At 47.9% G+C, this 16054-nt stretch overlaps 2 protein-coding genes across 2 annotated transcripts; both read right to left on the reverse strand.

Moving 5' to 3' along the window:
- Window positions 1-535: 535 nt before the first annotated feature.
- LOC122624001 (pH-sensitive chloride channel 2) lies at window positions 536-2402 on the reverse strand. Its single transcript, XM_043803414.1, has 2 exons — window positions 1891-2402; window positions 536-1827 (listed from the first exon to the last, which is right to left on the reverse strand). The coding sequence occupies exons 1-2, from the start codon at window positions 2315-2317 to the stop codon at window positions 680-682; spliced, it is 1575 nt and encodes a 524-aa protein (XP_043659349.1). The 5' UTR covers window positions 2318-2402; the 3' UTR covers window positions 536-679.
- A 2202-nt stretch (window positions 2403-4604) lies between these two features.
- Window positions 4605-15036, reverse strand: LOC122624601. The gene is made up of 5 exons (XM_043804241.1): window positions 14662-15036; window positions 13897-14554; window positions 10586-11072; window positions 10059-10360; window positions 4605-5473 (listed from the first exon to the last, which is right to left on the reverse strand). The coding sequence occupies exons 1-5, from the start codon at window positions 15034-15036 to the stop codon at window positions 4605-4607; spliced, it is 2691 nt and encodes an 896-aa protein (XP_043660176.1).
- Between the last annotated feature and the right edge of the window lie 1018 nt (window positions 15037-16054).

Raw genomic sequence — 16054 nt, forward strand, 5'->3', positions numbered from 1 at the left:
GCACAGGTTGGCTTGGCCGGTGCTCCTTAGCTGGCCTATCGATATGTATATCGATTCCAGTAATCGATAGCGAGGTGGGTAATGGAATCGTTTTTGAAACATTTTTAATATTTCTTTTGATATTTCGCAAGTTTTATCTTACGTTATACGTATTTCATTTTATTCTTGCCAAGGTTTCAATAAGCCAAATATTAAACTCATGCCCATCCCTCCTACAAACCAAAAAAGCCCTATTTGGCAACGCTAACCCTCTAGACCTTCTTAGCAAACCCAACCCAGATAACATACAAAAACTCATACTTTTTCTCAAATCAACCAAATTATTCTAAAAAATCTGAAAACAATAAGACAGCAAACACAGCAATTATTTAGCCATTAACTATATTGATACAATCCCATTGTAAACCAACATAGCCATAGGCCCCTGCAGCCAAAAATAAATAATTTTTTTCTAAATTTAAACGTTTTTTTTTTAGCTGTCATGAAATCATGAGCTTTATTTTACAACAGAATAAATATAAAATCATTTTTCAAAACAAAGTGGCAAACAAACATAAATACAATAATTAACCATACTATGCTAAGCGATGGATACAAATAATAAACACATTTAATTAAATACTGTTCACAATATTAACTCTACTTTGTAATCTAATAATAAAATGAAGTGGACCCTTTTTTAAATACAGTAGACAAATGTCCAGAAAAACAGGTTAAAGACGAGAAAGGACAGCGGAAAAACGAATCTGGCTCGGCTATCAATCCACATGGCGATTTCTTGGGGCGTTAGCGTGGTCCAGCCACTGAGATCGATCTCCTCCTGGTGGTCCACACCTTCGGTTCGGTTATTATTGGTCAAAGTTTGGCTGCTGCTGGCAGCACTGATGGCTCCAGTGGACTGAGCTGCGCCCATGGATCCAAAGGCACTCTCCACAAAGTTAACATCCATCTTCTGGACGCCCCGGCTGGTCCTCTGCTGATTCAGAACTTGGCCCTCCTTAATCGTGGTGATGGGCAGATTGACGGTTAGGTAATTATTGAAACCAGCACCGCCCAGGGAACCGGTGTCCGCTGCCTTTTGCAGAGCCGTGCCCGAAAACGATCTGGATCTGGCGTGACTGCGACGCCTGAGCAGATTCGGCGATAGAGTTGACTTCAGGATGTGTTTGCTGTTTAGTTTCTTGACGGGCACACTCTTCTTTCGGCGCCAAATCGTGTTGACAAAGGCGAACTCCACCATGCTGCCAAATATGAAGATGGTGCAGCCCAGGAACCACACCTCCGACACCTTGATGTAGCTAACCTTTGGCAGGGTCTTTCCCTGTGCCGAGGCCAGGGTTATGAATGTCAGCAGGGTGCTGGTGCCCAGCGTAATTCGTGGCGGCGCCTGATCCGCCTGCAGCCAAAACGATACCCAGGATATGGCCACAATCAGCATGGAGGGCAGAAAGTAGTCCATCAGGTAGAAGCCGACCACTCGCGTCAGGTGAACGGTGAAGCTGAGGGAGCTGTAGTTGCCGGCAAAGGCACCGTGGCGCAGGTCACTCAAATCGGCATTGATCACCGTCTCATTCGACCAGGAACGCTGCAGCACAAACTCGGTGAGATGCAGTGCCCCATCGTAGGTGATCGGACGCTTCTGCTCCCAGTGGAGCACCAGTTCCGATGTATTGTACATCCAACTCTCCAGAACCGTCGAGCAGTGCTGCTCGTCGAATGGGAACTTCTTGAGGTTCAGCCAGCAATAGAGTGTCGCCTTGATGCGATTCGAAACAATCACGGTGCCATCGGGCGAAATTGAGGTGAGGATGTCCTTCTCCGTGAGGCCTGCAAATTCGTTTGGAATCGAGTAGTTCATACAGCATACTGAAGACTCTCTTCCCCACTCACCCAAAATACTGGAGTCGCGCTCATTGGCGAGGAATATGTGTGGCATCCAGAGGGAGTTCCTCAGGTGCTCCTCGCCCAAAATCGGCTGCCTTCGCTTGGGACTCACGTTGCGAAAGTTGAGACGCGGATCGAGGTATCGCATTTGGAGGAGCGCATAGATCTTGAACTGCAGATCGTGTGCCTCCAGGTTCTGCATGAAGTATATGTAGGCCCGCATATAGACGTCCACCGGCAGCCTCTGGCCAGTTTCCGAATAAGTTATGGGTCGCTCCAGGCGATCGTACCGGCAGCCATGGGTTAAGCGGTCCAGCAGCTGTGTCTGCGACAAGCTATCCCCATCGTCCAATGTGGGGCAATCCTCGTCGAGCGCAGAGGCGCACGCGTAGAGGCAGTTGAGCAAAATCGATATGATCAGCGACCAGTCCATTATATTAAACTATGTATTATAAACTTAAAAATAAAGCCACGCCAATAAAATCCTAACGGGTATTTCAATATGGCGGAACAGTGCTGTTAGTGTATGCACTGCTAACTTTACAGCCATGTTACACTACACTCAAAATATAGTTCTATCCTTGTTAAATTTATAAAATAACTTAAGTAATTTAAAACCAAACAATAAACTCGCTAATTCCTTGTAATGGCTGTTAAGTGTGGAAACTTAAATATGTTCAAAATATAAAAGCATTTTTTGCGTATAACAGCACAGCAGAAGTGTACAGCACCAAACGCAATGTTAGCACCATGCTACGCATTACAGCTGCTAAGGAACAGTATGTTAGGGGGCGCGCCAAATTTGAAATACCTTTCCAGTGAAACACGAAACGCCTTTACTCATTTAAGTTTTTATTGATTTTATTTCACTGCTGCACTTGTCATAAATATACAATCGGGTATATTTCAACATTTACAAAGTTACGCAAGTTTGGTTTGGTTTTTTTTTGGTTTTTCGTAGTTTTCTCTTGTAGTTTAAACATTTATTTAAATTTATGAATTCGAATTCATTGATAATATGTATGCATAGTTTATTTCTCCACTTATCCAATTCATGCTTATTACAATTACAAAAAAAAACAATTACCTAGATGTAGTCATATATATTTATATATATATATATATATATTTAAGTGTAGCATATTTATTTCGTATTAAGTACATATTTTGTAATTGTTCTAAGCTTGATTTACGTATAAAATGTGTCTTGATTAGGTATGGGTATTGTGGATTATGTAGTTGCGTTCTGGAGCTGCCTGCTTGCACACATAAAAAGGGGAACTTCTCTATTTAGTCGTATTTGAAGAAAGTGTAGTTTGGAATTGATCGAAAAGTGAAGTAAATGCTCAAAGTTGCTTAAAGTATTCAAACGTAAACTTTTGGTGGTGATCAGCCAAGAAGTTTTGTACAAATTCCGAACTTAGGTAAATGTAAATTGGCAATATCACTTACGAATACCTCTAGGGATTTCAAATAACCGGAAAGGGACTTGGGTGTATGCGATAATAAATGTTCCATTTATCACAGCATAGTAATAAAGCCCATACTGAAAGCTTTCCAAATCCCTAGAGTTTCATTTAATACATACACCTGTACGATCACCTCACTCCACTCAATCGGTTGTCATCCGTGTTTCCTTGCGCTCTTCTGTATGTATTTATTACTTAAATCCGGGTCGCATCTCTGCCTACATTGACTAGTTTTCTTTTATTTTCCTTTGCTATTGGGGCCTCTGTTTACAATCGGTCGATCTGCTTAGGAGCTATGGAAATGTATCTTTGCCTCCGCTACAATATATAGTATGTACAGTGATAGTTCGTCTTAGGCTACGATCTTTTTGCTGGTCCAACGGGACATATTTGTTTGTTTTTTTATGGGGGGAAAACTCCCCATTACATGCACACACACACATACACTTATTACTCTTCTTATGGCATATACACCCGCACAATTTTTGGGGGGGCGGGGGTGCAGGAAAAAAAAACAAAAAAAATGTAGTCATTACACTTTACACGCTATACCGATTCGATCTAGAGTTTTAGGACTATGTCTAAGGCTAACCGCTAACTAATACTGATCCGTCGTCGATTAAATACTTTCGTCATCTGTGGTGGCGTCTTTCGCTCTTAGATGCGCTCCCTGTCCACCTGCGTCTCCTGCAGCTCGAGTTCCGTCTCCTCGGCGAGGGTGTAGACCCCGGAGGCGTTCGCGCCCGTCGGCGTGTTCAGGACGTCGAGGAGCGGACTGCTCAGCGAGGAGTAGCCCAGGCCCGGGTCGCTGCCGTGGGCGATGCAGCTGTTGCCGGGAGTGGTCACTTCACCGGATCCGGGCATACCGGGCATACCGGGTATACCGGGCATGCCCGTCGCCGTGCTGGCGGGCGTGTAGGCGGGGGCAGGGGTGGGGGCCAGGCGGGCGCCATTGGGGTCCATTGTTAGGATGGGCACCAGCTCGTGGTTTACGTAGTCCTTCAGCACCAGCGATGTGGGTGTGTCTGTGAATTGAGGGAATTAGGGGGATTTCAATTAACAATGCATACAGTACTACAGCACCACAGTTGCAATGGTCCTTTGAGCCGGATTAAGAAACAAATCCGGCTGAGAGGTCCGCGAATTGAAGCCGAATTGTTAATGAGATGCATTTGGGAATGCGCGCTCACCTGTCACCAGGGTCTCTTCGGTGGGGTTGCGCTGGTAGAGATGTCCTCGCTTCTCGTAGTGTCAGGACGCCGGCACATAGTACTGGCTACCCTCCTCGTGCGCCACGTCCATCATGGAGCCACCAGCACCACCTGCACCACCCGACACACTGCCGCCGCCGATCAAACCGCCGCCGGAGTTGGCGGCACTCGTCTTCTTGAACTCGACCACAATGCGAATGCGATGGACAATCTCCTCGTGTATGACATTGAAGCACATGGCCGTCAGGGTCATGCCCGACATGATGTACACCGAACAAAACCAGGTGGTGGCATTCGATTCGCGTCGCAGTCCCGGCAGCATGTCGCCAAAGCCAATGGTGGACAGGCTCATGAAGCAGAAGTAGATGCCATCCAGAATGGGCCAGTTTTCCAGGCGATACAAGACGGCGGCGCCGAAAACAATGTAGATGATCATCATGGAGAAGCAGAGCAGGATGGGGGCCAAGATGCTCAGGCCGTGCATGGAGCCCCTGGACTCGCTGGCACTGAGCGAATCGATGTCGCCCAGGCCACCAACGGATCCACCCGGTCCGCCGGCATTCGGCGGCGGTGCTCCACCTGCCGCATCCTTTTCGGGCGTGCCATGGAAGACATCCCGCACGTAGTACGGCTCCTGCATGACCGCCTGCTGCTTGCGCAGCTCCTCCTGCTGCCTCTTGCGCCGCATCCGGCGCTCCTTTTCGGCCATCCGCTTCTCGTCGTAGCAGCAGTAGCCACAGTTCGAGCACAGGCAACAGCACAGCGCCTTCGAGAAGACCTCGCGTGCCACCCGGGCCAAAATGCTGCCCGTGCTGCTCAGGTAGACCAGGGTCAGTGGGATGCCGAAGAAGGCGTACGCCAGGGTCACGATCCTCCCGAGCGTCGTTCGCGGCGCCACGTTTCCATAGCCTGGTGAAAGGGGAAGTTCATTGATTACAATGGTAAATTGGCATACATTTCGTTTAATACGCTTTAAGAGCTAGTAAATAAATAATCCGGCTCGGAGGACCATGTTAAGGAACCCTTGCAATGTAAAGTCATTGCGTTATATATTTCATTTAAATAACTTTTGGCATATACATACTTGTATGTACGTGAATATAAGACCCCACTTATTGTTTGGTTATTAAGAGATTTCCCTCTGCAACAAAATTTCCGTTAACAATTTCCTTTTTTTGTGCTTCACTTTTTTTTGGTTGTTTTTCACATTAATTTGCCAGAAGTCAATTTGTGCGACTCCCCCGAGAGATCCGACTTATTGACATTACCCAAATGAGCCGTAACTTCACATATAAGCCCGGTAAACCCCCACTCCTCGCCATTCCGGCCTTCTTTTCGCCATTTTTGCCCACGTTGTAAAGGGCACCGAAAATAATTAAGCTGGCAGAGGCAATAAAAATGCTTAACAAGCTTAAGGCCGGAAACTCCCTAAGGAAGGTAAAAAAAAAAAGGAAAACAGGGGCGGGGAAGCAATTGAGCAGGTGGGCGTGGGACACACACACACACACGCACACACGAAATCGTCGTCAGGTGTGTCATGCATAAATTTGAAAATTTCTTAATTTTATTGTACTCGCTTCTTTTTTGCTCTCATTTCGCAGTCGGCGGTTTTGCGATATATGTTTTTTATTTATACGTGGGGAAGGCGTGGTTTATTGGTTGCCGCGTCTTCTATTTTCTTTTTTATTGCACAAATGCTGTCCCCCCACCCCCCCAAAGGAAGTGAGTCATATGAGATTCGAAGCAAGCTGTGTGCGAAAACGAATCGAATCAATATGGGGCTATCACATGTGGCAGTGCTCAAGTGCCTCCTGCAGTCGGTCTACTGAAAACGGAGAACTTTTTGCGGCTTGCACGGAAAGAAATAAGGTACTCACAGTCATAGTCGTATTCAGACAGACCTTGTGCATCACGGGATTTTCTCTCTGTGTAAGCGGGGGAGGGGTGTACTTCACTCGAAATCAGCAACAGTGAGTGAAACAGGAAGCGGATTTCCAATACCTTGGTAACCATGTAATTGCGTTGACAGCAAATTTAAATGAAATCCCCCACTCCGCAGGACCAAAATGTCAATGTGTCACAAAGCAGACGACAGCTCAGCATACCCGAAAGTGCCCCCCTCGATTTATCTATATCTCTGTATCTATGTACATCCCTTTGGCAGCGCCCCCCTCTCTCGGCACAGTGGGTAGAGGGGGCATAAATCAATCTGGGGCAAGATTTTCGGCCACACTTGGCTGATTTATTTGCACCACTGTACCCGGAGTCTACCCCCCCCCCCCCCCCCCCCCCCCCACCAGCAGCACCATGCCCACCACCCATGGCTAATAATATTGCCATTGACCCGACTCGAGGGGGCTGTAAAACTCAGCTGTCGCGCTGTCAATTTGCTGGGATATCACGGAATATCATGGAATATCACGGATAACGTTTAGGCAAGGTCGTGGGGATTGCGGGGGCATCTACATATTTCATTAAAAGATATTGCAAGATTTTCATATGAAGACCACAGGATACGCCAGTCTTGTAAGGATACTGGGTTATGGGCGAAAGTAATAATTATTATTACTCGTAGCATTACTGGGGCAAATCACCTTGATGGCCTTGCGTATTGAAGGCACGCCACAGAGTTGCCTCGCGATAGATATCTATCGAATATGCAAATAAATCGCTATTGGTGTTTATGGCCTGTGCTTGGGGAAAGGGGGGTAGATTGGGGGCACTAAGCCGATAGGCGAGTGAATTATTTATCGAATATGCGTGTGCGGCCAAGCAAATACAATTACCCGCTCCCAGCAAAAGCACACACTCCAGCCATAAACAACTAGACCTAATCTGCCTTCGACTTCGACTTCCACTTCCACTTCCAGTTTGGACTTGGACTTGGACTTGGACTCATTGAGGCCCATTTGTACATCGATGGGCCTTCGGTTATGCGCACACATAACACAAAATGGTGGAGCATAAAACGGAATCGCAGGGCCCCAAAGATGCGCAATTGATGATAGTGGCTGTGGATGTGGATGTGGCAATGGAGCCTCAGTCTCATTCTGTGTGTGTGTGGGGAGGAGGGGCCTGTGTGCAAATGGAAAATGAAATTTAAAATTATTTTGCAGCTAAATTACTTGTCTTATTGCCGTCCAGGGGATTGGCCGATCCCGATCCGGGGTCCTATTCATTGTGCCAGCGACAGCAGAAGGCATCTCGAGGCAGCGGAAGGCAATGGAAGGAGCTGGCCGGACTATAAATTCGCATTTATGCCCAAGACAATCATAGAACTCACGCCAGCAACAAGGATGTGGCCAGCTGAGGAAGGCTCAACTGGCTGATACTCTCGATGAATGAAAATGAAAATGAAAATGCTCTCAAGCCAGGCACTCAAATAATGAAATTAAATTCAGCTATATATAATTATAATATATAATTATAGTGCCATGACTTGGAGTTAGATTTTCGGTGATCTGACAACAAAGCCTAGCAAACTTTAAAGCCCAAATTACTGCCGAGTAAGGCAGCGGAAAATGTGGCGCTGCATTCGAGTGCTCAAGTGGCTTAGTCCTCTGGCCAGAAGCTCTGGCACGGGCCAATAATCATAATCATATTGTTCGGGCTGCCCGGCCAAGAACAATGAAGACCTGCTGCCCCGCACTCGCTGGCCGAAAAGTAAAACAAAAAAACAAAAAGCAAAAATAAAAATAAACACAACCCACAAAAACAATAATAATAATAATAATAAGCAGGGACAAGGACAAGAAGTGGGTGGCGAGCTGGCAGGATGTCATGTTAATATAAATGTCCTGGCAGTCTGCTGACTAACGCAATTGCAAACTGCCCCGCCCCCACCGCCCCTTTTTATGCACACTTGCAGGAGGGACAAGGGAGGGGAGGGGGATGGTGGGTTAGTAATGGGATGGATGGGAGGGACCGTTTCTGGCCCTATATTTGCTTTCTGGCCTTTTGGCATTGGCATCAACTGCCAAGATCAGCAGAAAATTTTTGCAAATTTTATTTTATAGCATTTTCACAAGTGGAAAGTCGTGTCGATGTATTCCTGCATATATGTATATGTATGCGGACATAAAACCGAAGAATGCGAGTGTGTGTGTGGTGTGTGTGTGTGGCCATTCGGGCTAAGCAAATAGCTTCGTTTGTTGTTTTGCTCTATCAATATTTGACTTTCGGCTTGGTTTTTTGTCTCCTCTCGTTGGTTTTTTGTTTTTTTTTTCGTTTGTTGGGCCTACGAAATTACCATCCAAGTGAGAGGGCAAAACGTACATGGAAAACGTACTGGGAAATCCGGCAAGTGGCTACCAAGCTGCAGAGCTACAGAGGAAAATCGAAGGAGAAGGTGCGGGAAAGCCCCCTGCTGATGGATGAATGTTTTTGGGGGGCTTAAAAGTTTAGGCCCTCCACAAACCAATATTTAAAATTGGCCAGAGTTTCGGGGCACTGGCTGCTGACAAATGCCAATTGAGAAATCCTCGACAGAGTCAGCAATCGAAGACTTATCGAATTAGTTTCGGTAATTGAAGGTACAGAGCTGGAAATCTATTTCGCAAAAAGCTCTCGATTGTGCGACGATGGAAAATGTCTTTAAATTATCTATTTTTAAACATTTAATGTGCAAAAAACGTTTATCCATTAGAACTATTAGAACTATGTTCGTTTTTTTCGATAGACACCTGCAATCCGCACGATAAGTAATCGTTGTCTGGTAACGATAACACTTTAAGCCCGCTTCAAGCGCGCACATCAATCAATTACCACTGCAGTTCTTATGGCGCAAATTACTCTGGCTGCGTTGTGGAACCTGCACCATGGATGTGACCATGGGAGCGCATCATCATCGAGTCCCCTGCCCCCCACCCCCTTCTCGCTACGCGAACCCGGAGGTTACTTTTGGCCAGTGGCCACCACTTGCACACCGTTTTCAGCCACCACTTTTGGCGCCACCCGTTTACATATCCCCCTCTGGCCCCCCTCTTTGGGCCACTCCGCTATTCTCCTTGGTTGCCATCAACAACAGCAGTAGCTGCGGCCCCAAATGCACTCATGCGATGGTGTCAAAAGGTGTACGGGTCATGCCCATAGCCCCCCATCGCCCCCAACCCTTTTTCCCACTTTTATACACGGCCAAAAATGGCACTCAGCTGGGATAAAAATGCTATCCAGCGAAAGGCGTTCAAGAGACTCAGCTAAGTGCATTCGTTACATCACCTTAATGATCACATCACAATAATTTGTATGAAATACACAACGATAGGCAGTTTTCTTGCAGTGTCAGCCGCTATTGCCTTTGGTATCCTGCAAACACGAGCGCACTCGCCATTCAAGTAAAACAAATTTCCGTTGCTGGAACATCAAATTTATGGCCCACAGCCATGCCTGGGTGTGGGGGTCATTGTTTCCATCTCCCTTATGGAGATGGGGATGGGGATGGGGATGGAAAGTCGCCCATTTGTGTCTGCGAAGGCAGAAGGCCACTGGCACTTACCAATTGTGGTCAAAACGGTCAGCGAATACAAAAACGCTTTGGCAAAATTCCACTCATGCGGCGGCCCTCCGCCCACTGCCACGCCCCCAACGCCTCCGGCACGATGATGGTGATAGTGTGTGTGAAGGAGCACGGCTTCCGTGGCCGGATTGTTGCTACCCGGAACACCAGAGGCGCCCGACGACGACGACGAGGAGGCGGGGGCGTTGGCCACATCGTCGTGCGATAATTGCAGCATAACATCCTCGTTCAGTCTCTTGATTAATTGGTCTTGAAACTTGGCTATTTCAAGTGCGGCTAATCTGTGAGGGAGATACCGAAAGAGAGAGAGAGAGAGAGAGAGAGAGAGAGAGAGGAATGAGTGAGTCACGTCGGTGAGGCATATATGAAATCAAGTATACGCCCAGTACGCTTGCATCAAGTATACGCACGGGGCACCCGATTAAGAAGATCAACTTTTTAGTTAACACATCGAAATACTTGCTTTAACTTATTAGTTTATGCTTTTAGCATTTAAGAGTACTCACTTCGTCCAGTTCTCCTTGTAGAGGATGTTCAGCGAGACGGTGATGTCCCAGATATTCTCGATGGTCCGCTGCCGCACATCGTAGGTGTCCGGCGAGAGGGCGAACTGTGGCATTCCGCCCGCCTCCAGGTCGGTGGCATCCATGCCGTCCAGGCCGTACACAAAGTCGCCACTGGATGCGGGCTGGCCAAATGGATTGTGGCCGCCGGCAGTGGCGCTTCCGGCCGACATTCCTTGGGCGGCGACAGCTGCGGCTGCAGCGGCCAGCGTGTCATTGTCGCCCTGACGTCCCTGTACCGCCTGATGTTGCTGCTGCTGCTGTTGCTGCTGCTGATGTGGTGTCCTTTGCTGCTGCTGATAGATACTGCTCCCGATTCCCGCTGCGCCAATACCGAGGCCAGCCAAATTGCGCTTGGTGCTGGCCAGAGTGTGCTGCTGATGCAGCAAAGCCGAGTCCTCGTTCTCGATGGTCAGAAAGATGAAGGATCCTGCAACGGGATGGCGAACAAAAGCCAAACATCAGCAATGCCACACTGCCAGAAATTGCCAAGCAAAGTGCTTGAATATTTGTGGCCCTTAGGTGCACCTAAGCTATCAGCAACGTTTACCAATTGAATGTGCATTAGATCGAGTTTTCTTTCGGTGCATGTCATGTGCGCAAAACTTCCAGCAGAATATGAACGCTAACTCATTTGTTTGGTATAGGGGGGCAAAGGGGAGGGGGGAAAGGATGCAGGTGCAGGAGAGATAGGGCCTGGGCCATAAAGCATCTCGAAGGTGTTGCAATCGTTCTGAGCCAAGTTAAGAGCTTCCTGTTTCAACCGCACGCTTGAATGGCGGGATTCTCGGCCATGTTGGTGCTAATTTATGGGGGATTCTACAGTGAAATGATGTGCGAAGTGCAAACGCCGTTTAATCTAACGAAAATAGTGAAGTAAGTTTACATTCTGCACATTTTACTTCACTTTTGAGCCTGCTTTTAAAGTTCAGCTGAACTGCCACGTTTTTGGCAGCCAATCGATACAATTCCCACAGGACGTGGTCCTTTGCGAGCGCCAGTGTTGATTCCTGTCACTCATTTAATGTTAATGCTGCCAACTAATACACACGCTTACATGTGACACATTTTGTCAAGTTTTTGAAAAGTTTTTCCGCCTCTTTCTGCCTACCAGCAAAGTTTCCATTTATTTTTTGATGCCCCTCGACGTCGCCTGCGTTGAATGTGTGTGAAATGAGCAGTTGATGTCCTCGCCAAAAGCCAACACATGTCAAAGTTCAAAATAATACATGAATGGTGGTAGTGGATGGTGAATGGTGGCTGGTGGAAAATCGGATCGGATCAGATCGGATGGGGAAATGCCAAGATGATGGGCCGGACACAAATCTGAAGCACTGACACATGCTATTTTCTCAGTTTGCTGCTGCTTTCCTCGCTCTGGAAAATCTGACATGGGATTATTGTTTATTGAGCGGGAAATTTATATCAGGCCAATGTATCGGTAATTATGCATTTGTCAAAGAAATGGCCTATAGTTCCTGTCATCAGCAGTCACCACTTGGGCTAAATGCTTTCATTGTGGCTGGAATATTTCAGATAGCATATTCCAATTAAAGGTTTTCGCAACTGCAGAGTTTTCTCAATTTAAATAGGCCTGTTTGTTCAACTTGTAACTTTGGCTGTAACCGAAATGGCAGGAAGGCAGGGAGGGAGGGTGGGTGTAAGTCATCTGTCATGTGTGTGCGTGTGTGTGTAAAGTGACGTCACCGGGCTCACGCACGGCCTAGCGAAAGTTAAATAATTGTTTGTGTCATTTTGATGATTTCCGCTTAACAAGGGACAACTTTTTCGCCCAGCTGTCGCACGCACACACAAGTGTGAATTTTTCGATTTGTTTAAAGTATTTCCGCCGCATGTGTGTTGTGTTTCTCCATGTTGCCGCTGTGTCGGTGTTGCTGATGTTGCTATTGTTGCTGTTGTTGCTGCTGTTGCTGCTGTTGCTATTGTTGCTGCTGTGTCTCCTACCATCGCTTGTCAAAGCAGCCGTCACCGTCAGAGAATCAGGAGAAAGGAGCAGGGAGTCGGAGAAAGGGGCTGAGATTCGGGGCATGCGACGGAGATGGAAATGGATTTCCGGTGGCGTGGAATGCGAGTCAGTCCGCGTCAAGTGTCGCCTTTTGGTTGCCTAATACCCGCTCATAAACATGACTGCGCTATACTTCTATGTCAATCTCTCTGCCCGAGCTGAATCCACTGCGCACAGTGGTTGTTTCTGCAGCATTCGCACATCTTGAACATCGCTGGTATGAAAGCATATTTCAATAAATAATGAGTACTCACAAAACCCTTTTACTTTGTACCAAAATGCGGCAATAATTTGTTTGTAGAGTACAGATAGAAACATGCTAGTGTCCACTGTAGCGGAAATACGCGCATTTTCCTGGCAGTGTGAGTGAAACATAAGTTTTGGCGCTGCGGCCGCCATTTTGACGTTTGTTTTTGAAGCGATGAGGGGAGGGAGTAGGGAGGGGGAGGGGGATGGGGTGTGTATGCCAGCGAATGATTAATTAAATTTATCACGTTGTCGTGCGGCGGCTGCGGCGGCGTTCCGCCCATCTTCTGTTGTTGGTTAATTTAAACGTCGAACCCTGTGACAAGATACATTAAGCATCCGTGCAAACAGTAATGCTATCCACTAGTGTAAGCCCATCCGCATTCGCATCCGCATCCGCGTGCTTGTATCCGAATCCGAAAATGTATCTGTATCTATATCTGTATCTTTATCTGTATTTGACACACGCGCCGCAAAAAAGCGCAAATGAGCTGAGAGCCGAGCGCGTGGCCGAAAGAAGATGCCGCGTTAATTGGGGTGGCCGCAACAATGAAATGCCAACTGGCACAAATGATACAAATGATACAAATGCTACAAATGATATGTGAGTGCCTGTCACGCACAGTGCTCCTTCAGGCCACCAAACTATAGCTACTATATCTAAATTATAGTGAAGTGAGTTATATATGTGCATATTATTCATGAACACCAAAGATTATTAGCTGTAATTAGGCCAATTAAAGTACTCGTCGCATCAGCAATATAAGCTGCGCTTCAATCGATGCATCTTGAACATGATTTTATGTGCTATCTATGGTATTTCCAGTTCGCAAGCACAGGTTGTTGAAATGAAAGCCGACTCTATGCCCGATTGCCAATTAATTAAATGAAATTAAATTGCCGTCGCTGACAACTATGTGAATGAAATGCGCTGGCTAATTTATTGAATTAATTAGGCCAGCTCGGATCCGCATTTGCTTACCCAGCAGTGTGTAGGCCAGCAGCAGCATGCAGATGCCCAGGTTCGTCAGCAGGGCGGACCACACCGTTTGCGAGGTGGCCTTGCGGCTCTTCTTCTTCTCCTTCTCCTTGTCCTTGCTTCCGTAGCCGGGTGGCGTCTTTCCGCTCTCCCCTGCACCACCACCCATGCCACCACCACCAGCGGCACCACCCCCGGCGCTCGTACTGAAACAGGAGCACCATCCCTGCCGCTTGCGCTGCCGTTGCTGTTGCTGCTGTTGTTGTTGCTGCTGCTGTTGATGCTGCTGCTGCTGGTGTTGCTGCTGCAGCTGGTGCTGCACCTGCGCTTGGGCCTGAATCGATGCCGCCTGCGGATGGGCGGGTGTGAGCGGCTCCTTGCGGCTGGGGGGCGTGGCCATCAGCTGGAGCGGCAACAGTTTCGCATTGCTCTTCAGCGTGCCGCAGTTGCTGTTGCTGCTGCTCATGTTGCTGTTGTTGCTGCCGGCGGTGCTGCCGGCAATGGAGGTCAGCGGCAACGGCAGCGGCAGCGGCGGATGGGGCAGCGACATGGAGAGCGGCAGGCTGGGCGGCGGTGCCATCAAGTCGCTCACATAGCCCGCCGTGGGGTACTTCAAAATGCCCGGCGGCGCCATCGAAGTTTGGGCCAAGGACACGACCACCTGCAAAAGTGCACAAAGTTAAAGTAAGTACCTACAATGCATCTGCATACTACTTTTATATGCATACTATATATTTTATAGGCTTGATTAGACTATAGACTACTCACTTGACCGCTCTGGCCACCGCCCGTCTGGCTGGCCACCTCAATGTCCTCGAGCGTGGGCATGGGCAGCAGGGGCGTGGTCTTGAAGGTCGTCGTCGCTGGGGGCGGAGCGGGCAGGAGGAGCGGGGGCAGCTGGGCGGGCGACATGCTGGGCAGGATGCCGATGGACACATAGTTGCCGGCCGTGCCGCCGGCGGACGAAGTGGGCGTGGGTATGGGCCCCATTCCGCTGCCGTAGTGCAGGGCTGTGGGGGCGGCCATGGAGCCGGTGGGCGGGGCAGCGGTGACGGCGGACGCGGCGATTGTGTGGGCGGTCAGCTGCGAGGGGGGCGGAGGCGGCGCCCCGTTTTGCATTGACATCGGTTGATCCGGGTTCATCTTGCATTTGGTTGCCTTTTTTTGCCCGGTCCTTGCCTCGCCGCTCACTCAGTCAATCAATCAATCAATCAAGCTGCAGATTGAAGAAGGACAAGTCATACTTAATGGGTGGCATAATGGATTGACGTTGTATCTTAAAAGTTTCTAAAACAGGGGCAGCTCCTAAGGGCGTTTAACGTGGGTTAGCTCAAGTTCAGTTGAAAATGTAATAAATAATTATGTTGCATTCCCATTTGTGATTTTGTATAAACATCATTGCCCAACCCAAGTCGTTTGACATCCAATTGGCTTGATACAATTTTTGTTTAGAGCAACACACAATCACACACACTGCACACTCACACACAGGCTGAAGCGTAAGCCATTTAGCTCAGCATTTCGAATTGCTTGACATAATTTTCTGCCGAAATAGGCAAATAGATACGATAAACCGATTTGGTATTCCGCCTCGATGGCCAAGGCAATCGCTTACAATTCCGGCCAAAATCCGCAAGTGCCGCAGATGAAAATCGCTTTTGTGTATTGGGGAAACTCCCGGGGAGTTCGGGCCTTTTGCAGGTGGCTGTTGAGTCAGTTGAGTGCGGTTCATCAAAGCATTAATTAACAGGCACTAAAACACACATGTTCGAGTGTGCGAGTGTACGAGTGTGTATGTCTGGAATTCAGTATGCCGAAGACATTCCCATTAATTTGCACAATTGAATGCTTTTCATTAAGTTGCAATTACTCGAAACTAATCGCTTTTGCCAAAATGCCCAAAAACTGACGGTTGGCAGGGCGTTGCTTTACGTGTCTGCACTGCGGACAAGTGGGTGGTTCACTTGGTGGGTGGTTCAGTGGGTGGTTCACGGTGGGTGTTTCCATGGGCAAAGCCTAAGCGGCTTAGGCCCCAATCATCAACTCTGCCATCGTCGATTGAAGTTCGCTTTGATTGATAGGTTTTACTTGGAAGCGCCAACCAACCAACCAACTATTGAGGTGTAGAACTGAAGTTCATCATTAGCCACTGAAGTTTCCG

This window comes from Drosophila teissieri, chromosome X, assembly GCF_016746235.2.
Source record: "Drosophila teissieri strain GT53w chromosome X, Prin_Dtei_1.1, whole genome shotgun sequence".
Classification (NCBI taxonomy): Eukaryota; Metazoa; Arthropoda; class Insecta; order Diptera; family Drosophilidae; genus Drosophila; species Drosophila teissieri.

Coding starts and splice junctions, on each gene's coding strand:
- LOC122624001 (XM_043803414.1), bottom strand. CDS start 2,317: ATGGACTGGTCGCTGATCATATCGATTTTGCTCAACTGCCTCTACGCG. Junction 1,828..1,890: donor GCGCGACTCCAGTATTTTGG/GTGAGTGGGGAA, acceptor ACGAATTTGCAG/GCCTCACGGAGAAGGACATC.
- LOC122624601 (XM_043804241.1), bottom strand. CDS start 15,036: ATGAACCCGGATCAACCGATGTCAATGCAAAACGGGGCGCCGCCTCCG. Junction 11,073..13,896: donor GCTGGCCTACACACTGCTGG/GTAAGCAAATGC, acceptor ATCCCGTTGCAG/GATCCTTCATCTTTCTGACC. Junction 5,474..10,058: donor GACCGTTTTGACCACAATTG/GTAAGTGCCAGT, acceptor CCCTTTCACCAG/GCTATGGAAACGTGGCGCCG.